Source organism: Cricetulus griseus, chromosome 3 (genome assembly GCF_003668045.3).
Source record: "Cricetulus griseus strain 17A/GY chromosome 3, alternate assembly CriGri-PICRH-1.0, whole genome shotgun sequence".
Taxonomy (NCBI): Eukaryota; Metazoa; Chordata; class Mammalia; order Rodentia; family Cricetidae; genus Cricetulus; species Cricetulus griseus.
This window is the reverse complement of record NC_048596.1, coordinates 264,579,652-264,599,372: the sequence shown is the minus strand read 5'-3', so window position 1 is coordinate 264,599,372 and position 19,721 is coordinate 264,579,652. Positions and strand designations below refer to the sequence as shown.

Sequence of the window (19,721 nt, the reverse complement as noted above, 5' to 3'; positions counted from 1 at the left end):
CAGAAGTCAACATTTAACCAGTATCGAAAAAAAGAAGAAATAAATAAATGAAATGAAAAAATAAAACAGGAACAGGGAGCTATGGTACCAGTGGTGTTCTACCAGCCTCAAATCACAATAATACACTCGTCTTTCAGAGCAACAGACAACCTCAGTTGTATGAATAGCACGTGGCAAGGGAAACCAGTTGTGCATCCTTAGGCAGTGCCCTGGTGGAAAGGTGACACAGGGCTGTTGTAGCAGGGCCCTCCAATGTACAACATACAAAAGAAAACCTTCAGCAGAACAGCTTTCTCTGATTCACTTCTGGCAGAGATTCAAGGAATAAAAGTGTCGCCCTCAACCCAGCTCTGCACAAAATGTAGTATCTTTGTTCTGAGTGTACTGTCACTTGTATCTCCATAGACCACAGAAACCCCCAGGAAGTATTTGCCTAAGTATTGTTTTGAGTTTTTTTGTTTCCTAATTTAACAAGCAACTAGGATGCTGTCAAGTTATATCTGACCTAGAACTTGCAGCAACTTCTAAAGGAAAGAAAAACTGAAGGAGATAAAACACAAGGATTTCATTTTTTTTTTTTGTAACAGGACCCCTCCCCCATATACACACAGTGCTTAAATGAACTTTGGTGAACAGGAAGGCCTTGTACTTACAAGACAGAACAGAAAATGGATTCTTGATAACTAACTTAATGAAAATGTTTTAGTGGACATTATTAAGAGTCCTCGTTCACCCAGGGTCATTATTGTCAAACACTTGCTCCCCATTAGAGGGAGCCAGTGAGCTTGAACCAGGAACACAGATGTAAGGCAAGAGAGGGGGTATGATTAAAAAGAACAAAACCACAGAACTACTTCAGATAGAGGAAGCAGGGTCTAAGGTTAAAGAAGGCCTGGGTTCTCATAGGGACCAGGGATGTACCCACAACACAGGCAACATGGAAAGAGAAAACTAAAAACAGTGCACACAGGTTCGAGAGAAGCAGGGAAAAATCTCCTTATACCACCCCACACAGGTTAAATGAAAATTGTCCCCCAAAGACTCAGAGAGTGGCATTATTGGAGGTGTGGCCTTAGAGGATGTGTTTCATAACACATAGGGGTGGGCTTTGAGGTTTCAGAAGTTCAAATCAGGCTCAGTTGCTCACTGGCTCTCTCTGGCACCATGTCTGCCTGATTGCCATCATGCTTCCCGTCATGCCAATGATGGGCAAAATCACTGACTTGTAAGCCAGCCCAGGAAAATGTTTTCCTTTATAAAGAGTTTCTATAGTCACAGTCTCTTCACAGCAACAAAAAGTAATTAAGACACTCAGATTTCATTCTGCAGAGCTTATTCCATATTTTGTTTTCCTAATTTATATTCTGAACCCTTTGGCCTCTGTGGACCTTATGGAGCCAGATCATTTCACCTCTATAAACTTACACAAGAGGCCTCTTGTGAGCAAGCATGTCATATATCCTGCCACAAATATCTATGCCCAGGAAGACCTGTAATATCTTCCTCAGGATTACAATTAACCTCAGTGTAAAGAGTAAGACATATCTGGTATGGCCCAGTAAATCATACCCCACACTACTGACCATATACAACTAGGAGCTTCATTGACTCTCATAGAAAACTAGTATTTCAAAACCTTTCAGCGGAGCCATGCCATGTCAGCACTCAGGGGGCTGAGGCAGGAGGCTTGTCACACATTCAAGGCTAGCTTGAGCTATACAGTGAGACCTTATCTCAAAATAAAAGAAAATCATTTCTCTCCCGATAGCCCCAATCATTCGGCAACCCCACAACAGTTGACATATTACTGTGTTGAAATGGAAGCCTTATTTCAGGATAACAGATGCCAAACATCTACCACACATTCTGTCAGTTCCAAAGGCTTGTGATCAGATTGGAGTACTGGCCACAGACCCCGCATACAAAGAGAAATGTACAAGTGAAGTGTATGTTCATGTATAGTAAATCTCAGGGTCCAGGGCCTTGAAGCTAGAGGACTAGACCACCTACCATTGCTCCTTAGTACAAGGAGAGCACTTTTACTGTGAGAAGCATGGTGTCTGTTCCAGGACCCATTAGAACAGGCAGAACAAAGCTACTGATCAGCAGAACTCCTTGCAAATCACAGCCCACCCACAGACATTTCCTACAGTCAAATCAAGATAAAGGTCAGAATATCCTTCAGCCATTTGAGTCTAATCATTTATATCAAGCAATTATTAAGGGATCTACAATTTGCTTTTATTGACCTCAGTTTCAGAGCAATCAAATAACAGAGTCTGATAATCAACCATTAAGCACCAGGAAAGCAAAAATCACATCTGAAAGGCAAGGTAGAGATCAGGGTCATAACAACATTAGAACTTGAAGGCCTAAGTAGTCACCTCTGACTGACTCAGAAGGTAGGAAAGACTCCCCATATCTGCAGGGTCCAAACAAGAAAAGAAGCCAGGACTGGCAGCACTCAAGTACCAGCAGATCAAGCTATTGTGGACTTTGTAGTGGTTTGACTGAAAATGGCTCCACAGGCTCATACAGATGTTAATGCTGATTTCCAGTTGGTAACCTGTTGAGGATTAGGACGTGTGACTTTGTTGAAGTAGGTCTGTCAATGGGGGTGAGCTGTGAAGTTTCAAAAGCTCATGCCAAGCACAGTACCATTCTCTCTGCCAGATGCCTGAGGAACAGGATATAGCTCTCAGTGAAGTCCCCAGCACCAAATGCCTGACTGCCTGTTGCCACCATGCCCCTGACATGATGATGATGGGCTAACCCTCTTAAGCTGTAAGCAAGCCCCCAATTAAATACTCTCTTTCGTAAAAGGAGAGACAATTGGTCACGGTGTCTGTTATCCCAGCAATAGACCATTAACTAAGATTCTAGAACACATGTCATCAGGTAGGGTGGACCCACCATGGAACAGTGGGCAAAGACAACCCAGGCCAAAAGGTAGTTGCTCTTCCCCCTCCAAGCTTCCCACCCTGATTACTGTTGAGTTATAGAGTGCTGAAGAAGAGCTATGACTAACTGAGATGAGTGGCAATGATCCTAGGTGAATCTAAGCCATGTATCCCTTGATTAAATGCCACACCCCTCATGAATCTTTGGGACAGAAAGTAAATAATCTGGAGGTGCAACACACCTAACTAACTCAGCAACTAACGAGGATTAAGAACATCTATGTTAGGGGCTGGAGAGATGGCTCAGTGGCTAACAGTATTGACTGCTCTTCCAGAGGACTCAGGTTCAATTCCCAGCACCGACATAGCAGTCTGTGCCTCCAGTTCCATGGGATCTGACATCCTCACATAGACTTATATGCAAGCAAATCACAAATTAGTGTAAGATAAAGAATAAACAATAAAAAAGATGACCTGTGCTGTGTATTAGTGTAAGAATTTCACCACAATGACTAGAAAATAATATACAATGTGCCTGCTTCATAAGAAAGCATAGCTGGTCTACATATTGATAGTGTTCAACCTGAGTAGTAGAAGAAAGCATGGGTGCTTCGATGTTCAAAAAAAAAATGCATAAAACCCCAGCCTATCTCAGGAAATAGACAGGATCCAGCCATGTCTGTCTGTGTATCTCTAAATCCATTTTTCATTATGTTTCACAAGCAAAAACATTTGAAACTGAGTTTAGCTCCAGTTCCTATCAAACCAACAGTAGTGGGAGCAAGATGGAGGTAGTGAACCACTGACACAAAACTAAAACAGAGGGACAAACATTGTGCTTTGTGCCTTAGAGAACTGAAAAAATCAGAGCCCAGTGTTTGGGAGGCAACACCAGCTGCTGACAGACAGCAATTCCATAATCACTCTCAGTTGCTATCTCTGGGAAAAAGATGACATCTTTGTTTCAAAATCATAGCTACTACTGACACCATGCTAAAATTACTTGCTTCTTTCATGAGGCTTGAAAAGACTTAGAATGGTGTCTCCTCATGTTGTGGTGACCCTCAATCATAAAATTCCTTGTTTTTATTTCCCAAGTGTAATTCTGCTACCATTATGAATCATAAATATCTGAGATGCAGGATATCTGATATATGGCTCCAAATGGGGTCACAACTCACAGGTTGAGAACCACTGACTTAGAAGAATGGGTCTCTATATAAACATAGTTAAATGGTGACCATGTATGACTTGACCAACTCAAATTAAAACAAATACTTGAAAAGATCAAGACAAAATGCTCTGTATGTGTACATGGACAAATCTATGCATGCACAAATACTCTGAAACAGTTACTAAGACCACATTTTGGAATACTGCCCATAAGGAAATGTCTCCTGTCCCCTCACACCCCTGCTATGAACCCATCTTTAGAAATCATTGTCCTAGGGAAATTGCAACTCTGCAAAGATTCCTGGGAAAGGTCTGTGGTCCTCTAGGATTAATCAACCCTAAATGGTCAGAATAATGAAGGGCCAATGGCTTGTTATTTCTTTTGGAATAGCTAACACAGCCCTTCCTATTGCCCCAAAGGATCTGCCTGTATGACCATACTCCTGGCCTACAAGAGCTGTGAGAAAATATGGACAGGAAAATTTCCACACAACAGCAATGGTCTATCCTGCAGGTCTTAAGAATAACCCCAAAGGAATCTTGTTACTCAGGAGAGAGTGCAGCACATAACTGTATAGTACTGGTCTCTTAATACAGAACCTTCACAGCCAAATACATCTCATCCTATTTAGGTGGTTCAGCAGTGTGCCTCCCTCCCTACTCATGCCACCTGCTACAAGTCCTGAGGAGAAAAGGGAAGCCTGTGAGATGGCACTGCCATCCAAGCCTAATGACCGAAGTTTGATCCTAGGACAAACAAGGGAAAAGGAGAGAAACAACTACCAGTGTTCTTCTCTCTCCTCCACAATGAAGCTGTGCTACACACAAGCATATAGATACCAATAACTGCATTACTAAAAGTAAATCCTATAAAAATTAATAACAAAAGCAAACAGGAAAATAGACCACGATTAACCCAAACAAGCCTGTGCCAGCTACAGGCATATTTTAACACCCAACTCATGGCTCTCCACATCCCACCAATTCTAATATCGTAACCGTAAGCTCAACCATACTTTGTGAGCTCAATCAAGGCATCCAGGAGGGAAAGGAAATCCCCTTCTGGATCTTGGTACAGAGAAACTATCCCTGCCCCACCTGTGTCACTGTCACAAGTCCTACTTCTCCAGCTTCTTTTGCCTGATGTCACCTTGATGACTGAACTGGGCATTCTCTGGCATACCAGAAAGCTCCTTACTGAGCATTACCTGTTTCCGTAAGTCCTGAGCCGACCGATGTGGAGGGGGAAGTTGGTGGTTGGCAGGAAGCCCCTTGGCCAAGGAGCCCGCAGAGGGGGTGCCTGTGGGCTGAGCCACTGAAGCCTGATCCCTTCGGCTGTCTGCCCTGTGGTCAATGTGCTTCTCCTTCCCGGGAGTGGCCTCTTTGCTTTTGTGTTTTTGAGCGGGTTCTTTCTCCCGTGTTGACCTGTTGGAGCCATTGAAGACTAGAAAAGAGAGGGGAACATGAAGTTATTACCTTGAGTGGAGCAACCCTACCATTTAACAAATTATTCAAACACTCTCCAGAGAAATGGACAGCACCCAAAAAGAATCAAAGGAAATGAAAGTGATTAAGAACCATTTAGATAAATCATAAGAATGATTATTAAAAACTCTCTCTCTATAGTAGGTGATTAGTAATAGTGGCTTGTACCTAAAATCCTAACATGCAGGGAAGCCAGGGCAGAATTACCCTAAGTTCAAGACCAGCCTGGGATACAGAGTGAGTTCTGGACCAGCCAGGCATACAGAGTGAGATTGTCTAAAAGATAGGTAGGTGGGTGGGTGGGTGGGTAAAAGTTACTTTAAGATTAAAAACTACAGAAAAATTCCTTCAGAGACCACCAATGTTATACTAAAAGAAACAGAGGCTGTAACTGCAGAAAGGAATATTGTTTACAAAAGAACTGTGTTGTGAAAACCCCCATGTAAACAGAATGTTATCATTATTATTAGGAAGAAAGTACACTGGCTGTACCTGACCTACTGACCTTCAGTGCTGAGATATCACATTTCCTTGTTTTGCTTTAAGCTGCCTACCTGACTTCCTCACCAATGTACTAGGGGGGCCTGGTTTTTGTTGTTATTGTTGTCATTGTTGGTTTGTTTGTTTGCTTTTTTGTTTGTTTGTTTGTTTGTTTTTGGTTTTGGTTTTTTGGTTTTTCGAGACAAGGGTACCTCTGTGTAGCTATGGAGCCTATCAAGGCAGGAACTCACTATATTGTCCTTGATGATCTAGAAATCACTATATAGACCAGGATGGTCATGAATTCACAGAGATCTGCCTTCCTCTGCTGGAATTAAAAGGTACAACCCACACCCAGGAATGTCTTTTGTTTGTAATTTAAAAGGTCATTTTAGTAACCAACTTGTACCTGTAGAAGGTCTGATGTAGTATAAAGACCTCACACAGCCAAAATATAAGCATCCCCCACTCACACCCTGCAAAAATCCTTTTTTTCTTACAGGGAGCTAGAGTGGTGACCCTTCCATGCTTCTCTCTCCTTCACAGAAAGGAAACCTTTAAATGGTTACACCTAAGTTGCAAACATTTCCTTTTTTTGTCCCTGGAACTGGATGTGTATACTAGGCTGACCTCAAACTCAGATGCCTACCTTAAAAGCATGTCACTATGCTCAGCTTACAGTTTTTTTGGTACTAACTTTGCTTTAAAAATGTTAAGTTTCAGGGGCTGGAGACATGGCTCAGAGGTTAAGAGCACTGGCTGCTCTTCCAGAGGTCCTGAGTTCAGTTCCCAGCAACCACATGGTGGCTCACAACCATCCGTTATGAGATCTGGTGCCCTCTTCTGGTGTGCAGATATACATGGAAGCAGAATGTTATATACATAATAAATAAATAAAATCTTTAAAAAAAATGCTAAGTTTCTTTACCTTTATGTTAAGAAGCTCTCCCACCCCCCAAATACTGGTGATTGCTTCATCCCAATCTTCTATTTTTCCCCCTCATCACAACTTAGAAATGTTAAGTTAAACTAAAGAACATGCTCAATGTCCCCAACATATGTACTGACTTTGTGAGAACATTCATTGTGGATCTGCTTTCTATGGGTACAGAATTCAGCACTATTAAATGAAGTCATGTTCTGACAAACAACTCTCCATGGCAGGCAATATTTTCAAATTTAAAATAATCTAAATTTCCTTCTAAGTCTTTTTCTTCATTTAATTGTTTAGATGTAAATTTTCCATAGCACATTTGTCCTATCTGGATTAACTATGAGCAGCAATCTCAAAGGTCCTTCCACGACCAGCAATTACATACTGAAAGCAAATTTTAGATACTGAAATAAATATGGTGTCTCATTGCTTCTCTGTTACGCAAGATGCTACTAGATGCGGGAGAAATGGAACATCTATAACACTGCATTTACTCTTCTTAAGTGTAAGTAACAAGCGCCTGTCAGAAACCATCTATCACACGCCCACATTTGCAGCCTGTGCCTGCCTGAAATAAATGAAGATCCTCACCTCTGAGGAGTCATACTTAATGTGACCAACAGTAAAGAAGGTACAGGGATCTAGGCGATTCTTGACTGTCCACTAATTTTGTAAAGCAAAGAACACAACTCCTTTTTTCAGCGGCAGAGGTGGTGCCAATATCCTCAACAGCTTTCTTATTTATTTCTGATAAAACAAACAATTCACAGGATAGCCAGCTTATATATAACCATTTATTTTAAAGGAGAGTGAAACAAAGATATTCTCTGAATTTATCCTAATGTAGTATTTGAAGTCCAATTCTTGACTCTGAAATTTATTACTGGACAAGTGACTTGATCCTTAGTTTTCTCATTTGTAGACTGAGGACAACATATATTCTTACAAACAGCTACTGAAAAGGTTTAAAGGGGCTATCTCAGGGAACTGTATCCCCATATCCTGATCAGGTGTGCTCTAGCATACCTTTCATTTCAGGGCAATCAGCCTGAGCAGGACCCATTACATACAGCTTGGCATGGCCACCATTTATTTGTCCCTAGCATCACTACTGACTATCTTGTCACCTATCCAAGACTTCAAGTTCTCAAGTAATCAGGGAGAGACAGGAGTGCTTATCTATAGCAGTGACAACTCAGAGAGAAGAAAAAAAAGTTGGAAAAATGGGTTGACTGTCCATGGAACAAAGCCTACACTAGGAATGTAACAGTCCTTTGCAAAGAAATTTTGCCAGCAACCAGTGCTAAGCTGTGGACAGATAGCATGTCCTCCTGGCCTAAAAAAGGAAGTTCCTTCACCAGAACTGACTCTATCTGAAAGGGAAAGTCACAACCCTTGGCTTCCAATGGAATAGACCTGGAGGATTTTAAAACTACTAACCCTACTTCCCAAGAAAAGGCTGGAAAGCAAGGACATGGAACCAGAGCTGAGCTGTTCAATACTGGCTGCAGCGGGTGATGAGGGAGGGCAGTGTTGTCAATGCAGTTGAAAAAAACAGCTGCTCTGCAAACTGCAGCAGTGTGCCTGTTAACGAGTATTTTAATAAGATGGCCTAGGAAAGAGGAATGAAACAAACTGATTTGCAAACAAAAGATGCTTTTCAAATGAATCTTGCGGTAATGATCTTGCTATTTTATAGAGCAATATACCCCAACAGCAAACATAACCAAAAAGTCACACCATGTGTTAAATGGGGAGAAAAGGGGAAGAATGATTGGGAAAAGACAATAAAGCCAAGGACAAGGTATATTTTGTGCTCGACAGCTCATTAATTTTAAGTGTCGTGGGAACCTGCCAATTTTATTTCTCCAAGTAATTATCTTTTGTCTTAATTTGTAAGATTTTCAATAAAGGGAGAGAAGGAAAAGGGAGGTTTAAAAAAAAAAAAACTTCACATTCTGTGAACATGAGACAGAAAGGCATCAATGTATAGAAGCTCACTACAAACTGTCCCCAATTAAAAGAAATAATTGGTCTAGTTTCTTTAAGCATCCATCACATCGAGCCATATTAGGAAACTGTATTGTCCTCCTGCACAAATAGCTTTACATAATGAACAGAGGCTAATATATCGATTTGTATACACTTACTCTGAAAGTTAAATGCTCTATGGACAAGTGTTTTCACACCATAATAAACAAAATCTGTAAATCCTAAGCCTGATATTTTGATTGAAGGTCACTTCATTCTTGAAAGGGAAAGATTTCCTTCTAAACTAAGAGTGAAAAAGACACAGGCAAGAGAAGTTTCTTTAGTAATGTCTTTTACTGCATATGTGAAAGGTGGAAAGCTACGTAACCATGGGGAAATTCACAGTTAAAGCTCCCAGGAGTCCAACATGAATAGTATTGCCCACGAGCTCTGTTCACACATTGAGATACATCTGCACAGGCTTAAGGAAACCTATGAAGGAGTATCTAAAACCCTTGAATATTCTGGCTTACCAACACATCTGTTCCCTAAACAACAAACTAACTGCTCCCCTCTTCTGTCTTCCAAGACTTGCTCGAGTATTAACATCAAGTATACAATGTGTTTTGCGCTCTTCAGGGAAAGATGCTATGCAAATATAACATGTGTGGTCTTTTAGAAAGTTCTTGCTACAATAGCAAAGATGCACATTTGATAAAAATCAATTCCTTTTAAAGAGAGCCAACAAAGCGAAGAATCTGGTCTCTCACCCTGTCTTCCTAATACACAGGACAAATGCCAGGAAAAAGTAGTTACTAGGTAAATGGAGCAGTGAATGAAGGAGTCCCGGGCATCTGATAGAGGCTATTCCACATTGTGAGACTCCTTTCTGTCTCACTTGACAGCAGACATGGGTGATTCAGGACTCAGAAGTGCTATCTATAAAACTGGCTCTGCTTGCAGGTCCAGACAAGCAACAGGGACATTCAAGATACAACAGTTAATCAAACATCAAGAACACTGCCCCCATCTTAAACCATTCCTTCAAAATAGTAGATGAGTGAGGTAGAGAAATAATCATAGGAGGGGAAAGATGTATACAGAAAAGACAACAGATCCAGAAGTTTCTGATACCAAGCCAAGCATTTATGTTATATTTGTTATTCCAAGGTATCCTGACTTGAACAAGGCACAGGCTCCATCAACTGGATGGCATTAAAGCCTTGTTACTATACAAACACTGCACTTGATTCCCTGGAGCCAGTTCAACTTTATAGAGACAGCTTCTATTGTCTGAAAACAACAGAATGTCTGCCAGCATTTCAGGAGGATTTGGTACCTGGTTTGCCCTGGGTCAAACAGCTCGGTAACTCAGCAGAGCATCCGGGCTTGAAGCTGGAAGAGTAGGAAGGACAGCTCAAGTTCCTTTGTGCATTCTGAGAGCCATCACCAATTCAAACTCAACAGTCAGAACCTAAAACACTCTGAGCAACGAGCTCAGGCCTCTTAATGAAATTCTATTGGTTTGCTGTGTCTACAAAACTAGACTGGGATTCTGCCTCACTCGAATAAGAGTTATTATAAGAGGAAAGAAATGTGAATACTGTAGTTAGGTTTACATTATCCTTGCTCACACAACACACAAGATCATGCTATGCAGCTCTGACCGGCCAGGAACTTGTAACAATACTGTCCTAGCCTGCTTAGATTACAGGCATGAGATAATTAAATTAAAGTATTGAGTGTTTTTTTGTTTTGTTTTTGGTTGGTTGGGTTTTTTTGGTTTTTCAAGACAGGGTTTCTCTGTGGCTTTTGGGGGCTGTCCTGGAACTAGCTCTTGTAGACCAGGCTGGTCTTGAACTCACAGAGATCTGCCTGCCTCTGCCTCCCAAGTGCTGGGGTTATTAAAGGTATATGCCACCAACGCCCAGCGGAAGTATGGAGTTTTTTAAACCAACTGAATTTTCATCCTTCACTGTAGAAAAATTTAAATTTCTAAAGTCACAATTTGGTTGCCACTGTCCAAAGATCAAAATGGAAATACAATGTGGGTAATAATGTAAAATAACTATAGTCTTGAATATATTTACCATTTAAAATATTTGTAAACAATGTAATCAGTAACTCATGATTCTAAGTTTTAATGGCTGTTAATAACTTTATGATAGCCGGGTGTTGGTGGAGCACACCTTTAATCCCAGCACTGGGGAGACAGAGGCAAGCGGTTATCTGTGAGTTCGAAACCAGCCTGGTCTACAAGAGCTAGTTCCAGGACAGCCTTCAAAGCCACAGACAAAGCCTGTCTCTGAAGAGATGGAAACAAACAAACAACAAAAAAAAAAAAAAAAAAAAAAAAAACATTTTATGATAATGTGTCAGGACAACCAAAAGATCATAAATCAAGATGAATAGTTTGTCCTTGAAAAATGGTTAACTGATACTCTTTACCCTAAATAGAACACTGATAACATGAGTCCTAGCTTGGACAGATATTTGCCCTCTAGAACACACCAGAAGGACCATGGGGAAGAACAGCTAGGCAAATGGATTCCCACACTACACTCAAGAAAACAGACAGGTAAGGGAAATATGAGAGAGAGAGACAGAGAGACACAGAGAGAGAGACAGAGAGACACAGAGAGACAGAGACAAGAGACAAGAGAGAGTATGGCAAAAACAAAACAAGCAGGAACATGAACAATTCTTATGAGGAAGATATACATGAAGAATCAGGAGTTCAAGGTTAGCCTCACCTAGAAAGTGCATAGAAATTCCTAACTGTTAACACTACAGTGACAACTTTGTACATATAAGGAACACTGGGTCCGTGATGCTGATGGATCTAGGGACCAAGGTTTCGCTCAAGTATTTTTGGACAAAGCTTTAAGTCCGGTAGCCCAGGAAGTAGGAGGATACTATAGAAAAGGTCCCAGGCACCATATGAAAGTCTCAATGTCCAGAACAATAAATATACACATACATGCACCTCTGCACATACACACTTCAATCCAGCACTGATCACTCACTGCCTTACTTGGTTGGGACTGGGTTGGACTACGCCAGTCACCAAAGGTTGAGAGTGGTGGTGGCAGCAGCAATGACAGACAGATTCTTGTATCAGGGTACTAGACCACTAAGGCTGTCCACGATTCAGGGACAATTTGTGGACCCAATGCATGCCAGTGTACTTTGGTTTTACCCAGAAACTTCCCCAGATGAACTAGAGAAGCTGGCACCAACAGCAGAAGGGAGAACCTAATCCAGGTACAACTTGTCTTCACTGTGGACCCTGCTCAGGACAGCATAAAAGCAAGCATCATTTGATGCTCTGTATATGAAAGATTATTTTAGAAACATTAGATATTGAAATGGAAGTTGCTGAAGTCACTATTTGTTATATAACCCTTGAGTTGCAACCAAGATTAAAGTAATTAAAGATTCAAGTAATGCTGTCCAAGTCATTCCATATTGTGTATTATAATCAATAAATCCCTTTCAATTAGGATGGTGTTGCTGGTAAAGAAATGGGGGGGCCGCGCTGTATCATGTTTTCATAAATAAGCTTCTATCAGGAGATACTTGGCTCCTATACAATTTTAGTGTTCAGGTTCTTAATCTAATGCTGACATACTCAGGCCCAAGAAGATGGTGTAAAAAGTGGTCACAAAGAGGTTCTTATCTCCTGCATCTCCCAAAAGACCAGGTGCCCTGGCACCAAGCCATGAGAAATAGTGTCCAACTCCATTTCAACAAAGCAGGAAAAAGCATGGACCATTTTGGCTTCAGGCATTTCTAAATAATATAGAAAAAGTAAAAATCATTATGAAAATGTTCTTTGCTACACTGTTTTCAACACATTTATCTCCCTGCATCCCAGGGGGTTGAACTGTCCAAAAGGACACAGATGTTTCTGGGTTTCCTGACCTGTCTCAGCACTGTAGCATACAAAGAGAGAGCTGTCCACCAATCTGGACAAAACAAGCAATAGAAAAAAGTGTGAAAAGCAGCTTGTTTATTCCAAAACAGCCCCTGCCCCACCCCACCCCATCCCACAAAAAACAGAGTGATCATCTGGCATATGGCATTAACAATTTTCAATGAGCATCTTCCTGGTAGAAGTGAAGAAAGATCCAAGGACCATCTACCTTTACATCTTCAATGAAAAATAAAAAGGAGGCCCCCTTTTCACTCACAACCTATTCTGAATCTTATGTGTTCAAGCAGTTCCCGAACAAGAGTAAATGCTGTAAGGTAGGAGGATAGCAGGCTACTATCCCATAAAGAAGGTTAGCACATCACACACCCTGTTCACACCCTCAAAATTCATCCATGCACTTGAACCTGAATGAATGAAAGGCAGCTCTCTCAATCAACAAGTGTTCATGATGGGACCCAGAAGAAGGATCAGTGGGTAAAAACACTTGCTACTCCCTGATATGCACCTGGATGGCTAAGTTCACCCACTGGAACCCACAGAAAGGTAGAAAGAGAGATCTGATTCCACAATTTTTCTCTGAGCACATTCATATGTCACACAACAATAAACAACAATAAACAAAAATTTTCAAATACTACTGATGGCTATAGCTACAAGTTAACAAAATTTTCCCCATAAACATTTAAATTTAGGCACCACTTTGTATTAGATCCACATCCCTAATTAAATGGCTGTATATTTATATGAATGCATGTTTGTCTCTCTCTGTACAAACACTGTGTGTACACATATACTCAAATATATGAAAAAATTAACAGTTTAGTATCTACTTCCACCACAACCCTCCCCCCACAGGCACTATAAAAATCTATTTCTACAAAACACTACACAGCTTAAATTTGATGCATCAAGAAGCACTGCAAAATGACAGACAGGCCACATACCACCTGTTGTGTCAGGGCATCTTGTCCCCCTCCTCCCGCCTCTCCCTCACCCATACAGAAAGCAATGATTTTCTCAAGGATGTTTAAGGTAAATGTGGGTATATTTATATCCTCTTAGCCTTTGGCCACTAAAATGCAATTTAACAAACACTCAAATCATTTCCTTTTATGAACTCCTCCAAAAACTTACTTCTAGTAACTATAGAAGTAATGTTCATTTTGAATGTCATATAATAGTTTTCTACACTATATATACCTCAAGAAATCAAAATAAAAAGTTGATCATAAAACGTTACCCATCGTCGGGTGGTGTTGGCGCATGCCTTTAATCCCAGCACTCGGAAAGGCAGATTTCTGTGAGTTTGAGACCAGCCTGGTCTAAAAGAGCTAGTTCCAGGACAGTCTCCAAAGCCAAACAGAAACCCTGTCTTGAACCCCCCACACACACACACACACACACACACACACACACACACACACACACACACACACACACAATAATTTTTGTCCATCTTATTGACCATCACTATTCAATATTCCCTCTTCTGGCCCCCACTGGCAGTTCCTATGGCAATTATAATCACTTCAACATAGAACATTTTCATTTTTTATCTAGAATACGTTGGGGCTATACTAAGTTCTTATCCATAAAGTCTGATAACCTAAAAAAAATCTGGCTGATACATAGATTGACATCCTTCAAAGTTTTTCTGAACCCTCACCAAAGTCTGGCTTTTTACTGCCCTTTACACAGCCTCAGTGGTGGACCTACCATGTCCATTGTGTACATGCTTATGGGTTTTTCCTTTCCTGGGGGTGGACTGGCATGAAGACGAAGCATTGTTGTTGGCTGTTTTGACATCTTCTGTCTCATCTTCTTCCTCTTCGACATCCTCCTCATCCTGAGAGCTTCCAAAATATACCATACTGCTGGGCAGTGCAGGAGAACCTGGTGGGGTAAAACATAGCTCATCAACACCAATTTTGACACTCACCCCTTCCAGGAGGAGTAACCCAAAGAAGAGCTTTACAAAGCTAGGACCCTAACTGCATGTTGATCACATAAAACAAAGCTATTCAATGCTGCTACCACTTTTAATTTATTTTAAAATATTCCCTGGGAAGTACAACTCCATCTGCCTCCTTTAGCAATTGAAGGCAAACCCCCCAAAGGGGATAATACATCAAGCTGGGCAAATTAAAATTAAGAATCTTATCTGCAATGTTCCCACAGAAAACAAAACACAAACAACATCAAGGAATAAATTACACAAGAAAATGTGAGTAAAACAAAAACATCCACCCATATTGTTAGGGGATTACTCTGCATTATGCACTTAACCTATAACTTTTGAAATAAGAAAGAAAGAATCCATTGATGGAGGAGGAGAAAGAAATTGGATTTTGTCACTCTCTTATTATCTTAATATAAAGGCCAGGAATAGATTCCCCCAAACACCTCAAGTACTTAAAACTCTGAAGTTTTTAATAGAATAAGCCATTGTTAAAAGAAATTCCTTGGACTAGAGAAATTAAAATCTGGCTGCTTTTCCAGAACCTAGGTTCAATTACCAGCACCCACAGGGAAGCTCCTAACTGTCAATATTCCCAGTTCCAGGGGTTCGAGTTCACTCTTCTATCCTCCACAAGTACCAAGTGGTGCACAGACAAACATGCAGGATGTACACACACACACACACACACACACACACACATTCCTATAAGGCACTGATAAAACCATGCAGTTAAAAACAAAGAAGAACCCACATTCCTCCTTTCTTTTAGATGCTAGCCTCTCTGCTCTCAAATGCTGCCATCTTTGAGATGGAAATAGAGACGTTAGCCCCACAGGAAGGCCACTCCCACATACAAGTACAGTATACTTCTCCCTTATCAAGCAAAGCTAAACTAGAGGGCCACAAGATTAAACCACTGGAATACTGTCTGGAACCAGAGGCTATAAAAATTGCTGAAGTGCCAGATGTGGTGGATCTCTGTGAGTTCTGGGCCAGCCTGGTCTACATCGAGAGTTCCAGGACAAAAAGAAACCAAAACAAAACCAGCAATAAAAACAACAGAAAGCAGAGATAAAACGTTTGGATTCTCTCCCCATTAAACACTGCCCAAGTACCAGAAGGAGTAATTTTAACGTTCTTCTTTTATACAACTTCCTATGTGTGCCCCAAAAGGAAATCTCAAAACTTTCTCACAAGCTGGAAAGACAGTAAATGGCTAAAAGGGTTTGCTGTTATTTCAGACCACCCAGATTTGATTTTCCATCATACACATGGTGGTTTACAACAGTGCTTAACTCCTGTTCTGAGGGATCTAGTTCCCTATTTTGTACTCCAAGGGAACCATGCACTCAAAATGGTGCACATACGTTAAGAGAAATTGCTCATACGCAAAAATAATCAATGGTTCCTGTGTGGATTAGAAAGAGAATCAGCTGGGTGTTGGTGGAGCACGCCTTTAATCCCAGCACTCAGGAGGCAGAGGCAGAGGCAGGCGGTTCTCTGTGAGTTCGAGACCAGCCTGGTCTACAAGAGCTAGTTCCAGGGCAGCCTCCAAAGCCACAGAGAAACCCTGTCTGGAAAAAAACCAAAAACCAAAAACCAAACCAAAAAAAAAAAAAAATCATTTGATAATTATCTTGTTTGTTTTCCTTCACTTGCAATCATTCCAACCACAGGAGGTAGAGGGAGAATTCAAGGCAAGCATGGGTTACGTGGAAAAAAAAAAAATTGGGGGGGGGGGGTGTTCCTAGGAGATCTGATTAAGTTATCTGAATTAACTTTTGGAATAACTATAAAATGATTTGTTTTCATAATCAGATACCAGAGGTATACAGGGCACAAAACACCCCAGTGTAAAATTGCAAGTGATAGTAAAAGCTATTCTATCCTTAGTTTTGCGCCTTTGATCAATGCCATTTAGAATTGGGTTCCTGACAGGAGGAAGATTCTGTAACTGGCTTTGGAATATCATGTTGTCAAACAAGAGTAAAGAAAGTGACATTTAAAAAAAAAAAAAAAAAAAAACTAGAAAATACCCAAATTGCAACTCTACACCAGGTCTGAAACTCATAACTTCACTTTGAGTTGAGGGTATGAGTTCATAATCAAGAGCAGAGACAAGTTGTCCTTAGTCCAAACACCAGTCTTGAACCCATTCTCCCCTTTCAAGAACAACAAACACTGTTCCCCTTGAGCTGGACATAGTCTGCCTTTTAGATATCTTCCTCAAATAGGATACTACCACTCCAGACCAACCAATTACTTGTGTGGTTGAAGGGAAACTCAGAAATTATCACACAGAAATGAGACACAGATGTAGGGGAAGCTGTAGCCATGCCTACTTAGGGGCTGGCAACAGGTGTATCTAACCATGCCTGGGAGGGCGTGGTCAGGGTGACAGAGTGAGAGGTTCAGGTGGCTGGGTTTCATTTTCGGTTTCACCTTTTTGGCTTGCTGTACAGACTGCTGCCATGCCATGCCGGCTGGCTAGGTCGCTCTGTAAGTAAGGCTTTTCCCTATTAAATACCCTTGTATTTCTACCTAACTCCATATTGGTAATTTCCCACTTTACACAGACCTCTTAAATAGGGTGGAGCCTTGTATTTGTACATGTCAGCAACCTCGACATCAAACTGACACAGGTAAGAAAAACTAAATTCAAAGGTTGTGTGATGCATTTTACATCTCTGAAGCTGTGGAGTATCCATTCAGGAATCTTGCCACCCTGTTTAATTACTCATTAACAGATAGCCAAAGTCCCACCAGACCAGAAATGGAGAAACCACAGTGCTGGCAAAAACCAGTAAGAGTATGTCTTACTCCATCCTATTATCCAACTAGTATCAAGATTAACAGAAAAGCAACAACCTAAAATATCCAAGAACAGCAAAAAGGCATCTCTGAAGCTATGTTACAGAAAAGTATTCATTTCCTTATTTCCTACATACAAGCCTGGTCATCTAACGTACAGGTAAAAAGTTGAAAGGAGGAATCTAGTAGAAACAAAACAACAGAGAGGAAAATGGGTTCCACAAAGCCTCAATACAGGCATGAGTCATCTACCACTGTTACTGATGGAAATAATTTCACATTCTTCAGTACAAAGAGATAAGCAGGTGTATTCTGACAGAGTCACTACACAGTATTTAGAATCCCTCAAGAGAAAAAAAATACTTCCATTTTCTTTTTCATTATAAATATTTTATAGTAGCTTCTGGCACATAGAAACAACTTCATATCTTGAAATTTTAACTGAGATAACTTTACTTAAGTAAATGTCAGATGGGACAATCTTTTGAAAACTCTAAAGCTGACTGGAGCCTAACATTCAAGAAAAACGAGAGAGGACACTAATAGGAGTGATCTCGGATAAATGTGATTTCCAACCAGAAAAGCACACAGTTCTAGGTGGTGGAGGTAGGGAGTGAGGGGGGAGAAGGAGGCCTAATCTCTTCTCATGGTAGGATTCATGTCCATTGCAAAGCTATAGTAATGACCATGGGAACAAGAGAGGCATAGGGAGAGCCATACAAGCAGGCCCTCTTTAGGGTATTAACTAGTGAGAAGTGCTAATTTACCACCCAGAATTCTGTCCACTCTCTACACAACCCACTAATTTGAAATAATCAATGAAGGTGAACGTTTTGAAGAATTAAAGGTGTGTGTGGTGGCGGTGGTGGTGATAATGGTTGCTGATGTTTTTTGTTTTTTGTTTTTTTGTGGAACAAGGAAGTGTTTCTTGAATGATTATAAATAGTATTCTATTAAAATTACAGGCACATTTTTCTCTGATTATCCAACTACATTAGCAAATGTGTAAAAATACGGGCTACAGAGATGGCTCAGAGGTTAAGAGCACTGACTGCTCTTCCAGAGGTCCTGAGTTCAATTCCCAGCAACTACATAGTGGCTCACAACCATCTATAATGAGATCTGGTGCCCTCTTCTGGTGTACAGTTATACATGGAAGCAGTATGTTGTATACATAATAAATAAATAAAATCTTAAGAAAAAATGTGTAAAAGTGGGGGAGGAAGGGACTTTGGATCAGATAGGAGGGATCAGAGTACAACATGCCTCTGTGCTGTGCAAAAGCTGTATTTCATTATTTTTCAAAATTAGCTGGCAATATCTCCACAATATTTACTGAAGTGCAAACCAAATGTTTTCATCTGGACAAAAATCAATCTGTGGTATGTTATAACCACAACAGAAATTATTTTAATCCCAGAGCTTGCTAATTTGGGCTTTGGTTTCTATAAAGTGGATTCTTCTCTGTGGATTATGTACACAGACAATCCCTTCCTTGCCATATCTTCCCCTCCCTCTACCAATTCTGAATCTTAAAAAAACAAACATAGCTCTGCTCTGTTTTGGAAAGGTCCCAAAGGGCTTCCTTTACACACACAGTCATTGAGGTGGAGAGCAAAGAACTGGATTGTGAGAGCCAATTAACACAGGATGCCCACCGAGTTGGCATTTCTCATGGTTCCACAAAACCAGAAGCTAGACAGCAGGAGATAAATAAAAAACATTACTCCATGAAACCACTGCTATGCATGCCAGACTCTGTTCCACAGACTTCGACTTTGACATACATTGAAACTCATAAAAATGAAGGTCCCTTAGAAAAACATAAGGTAACTATCACAGTGTTCAATCCCTGGTCTAGCAGATCAGCTCCAGATCACCCATCTGAAAACATGCTATGTCATATGCATATCTTCTACATGCTATTATTTTTCTTGAATGTGATTCATGCTTATATTTTACACGATTTTGCTCCATTTGCAGCAATTCTGAACTGCTATCACTTCTAAAGGGAAAATTTAAATTGTGTGAATATAAAGGGTGATCATCAAGTTACAGGAGACACCGAGT

General features: G+C 40.7%; 1 protein-coding gene across 4 annotated transcripts in view; it reads right to left on the bottom strand.

Annotated features, from left to right (window-relative positions):
• The window catches only part of Jarid2 (jumonji and AT-rich interaction domain containing 2), a 188,735-nt gene that overhangs the window by 23,074 nt on the left and 145,940 nt on the right, over window positions 1-19,721 (bottom strand). For all 4 annotated transcript variants that reach the window (XM_027410455.2, XM_035442940.1, XM_027410454.2 and 1 more), the window contains 2 exons: window positions 14,597-14,773; window positions 5,282-5,517 (listed from right to left, as the gene is read on the bottom strand). In XM_027410455.2, the coding sequence (XP_027266256.1) occupies window positions 5,282-5,517; window positions 14,597-14,773 (413 nt within the window). The remainder of the gene's footprint in view (window positions 1-5,281; window positions 5,518-14,596; window positions 14,774-19,721) is intronic.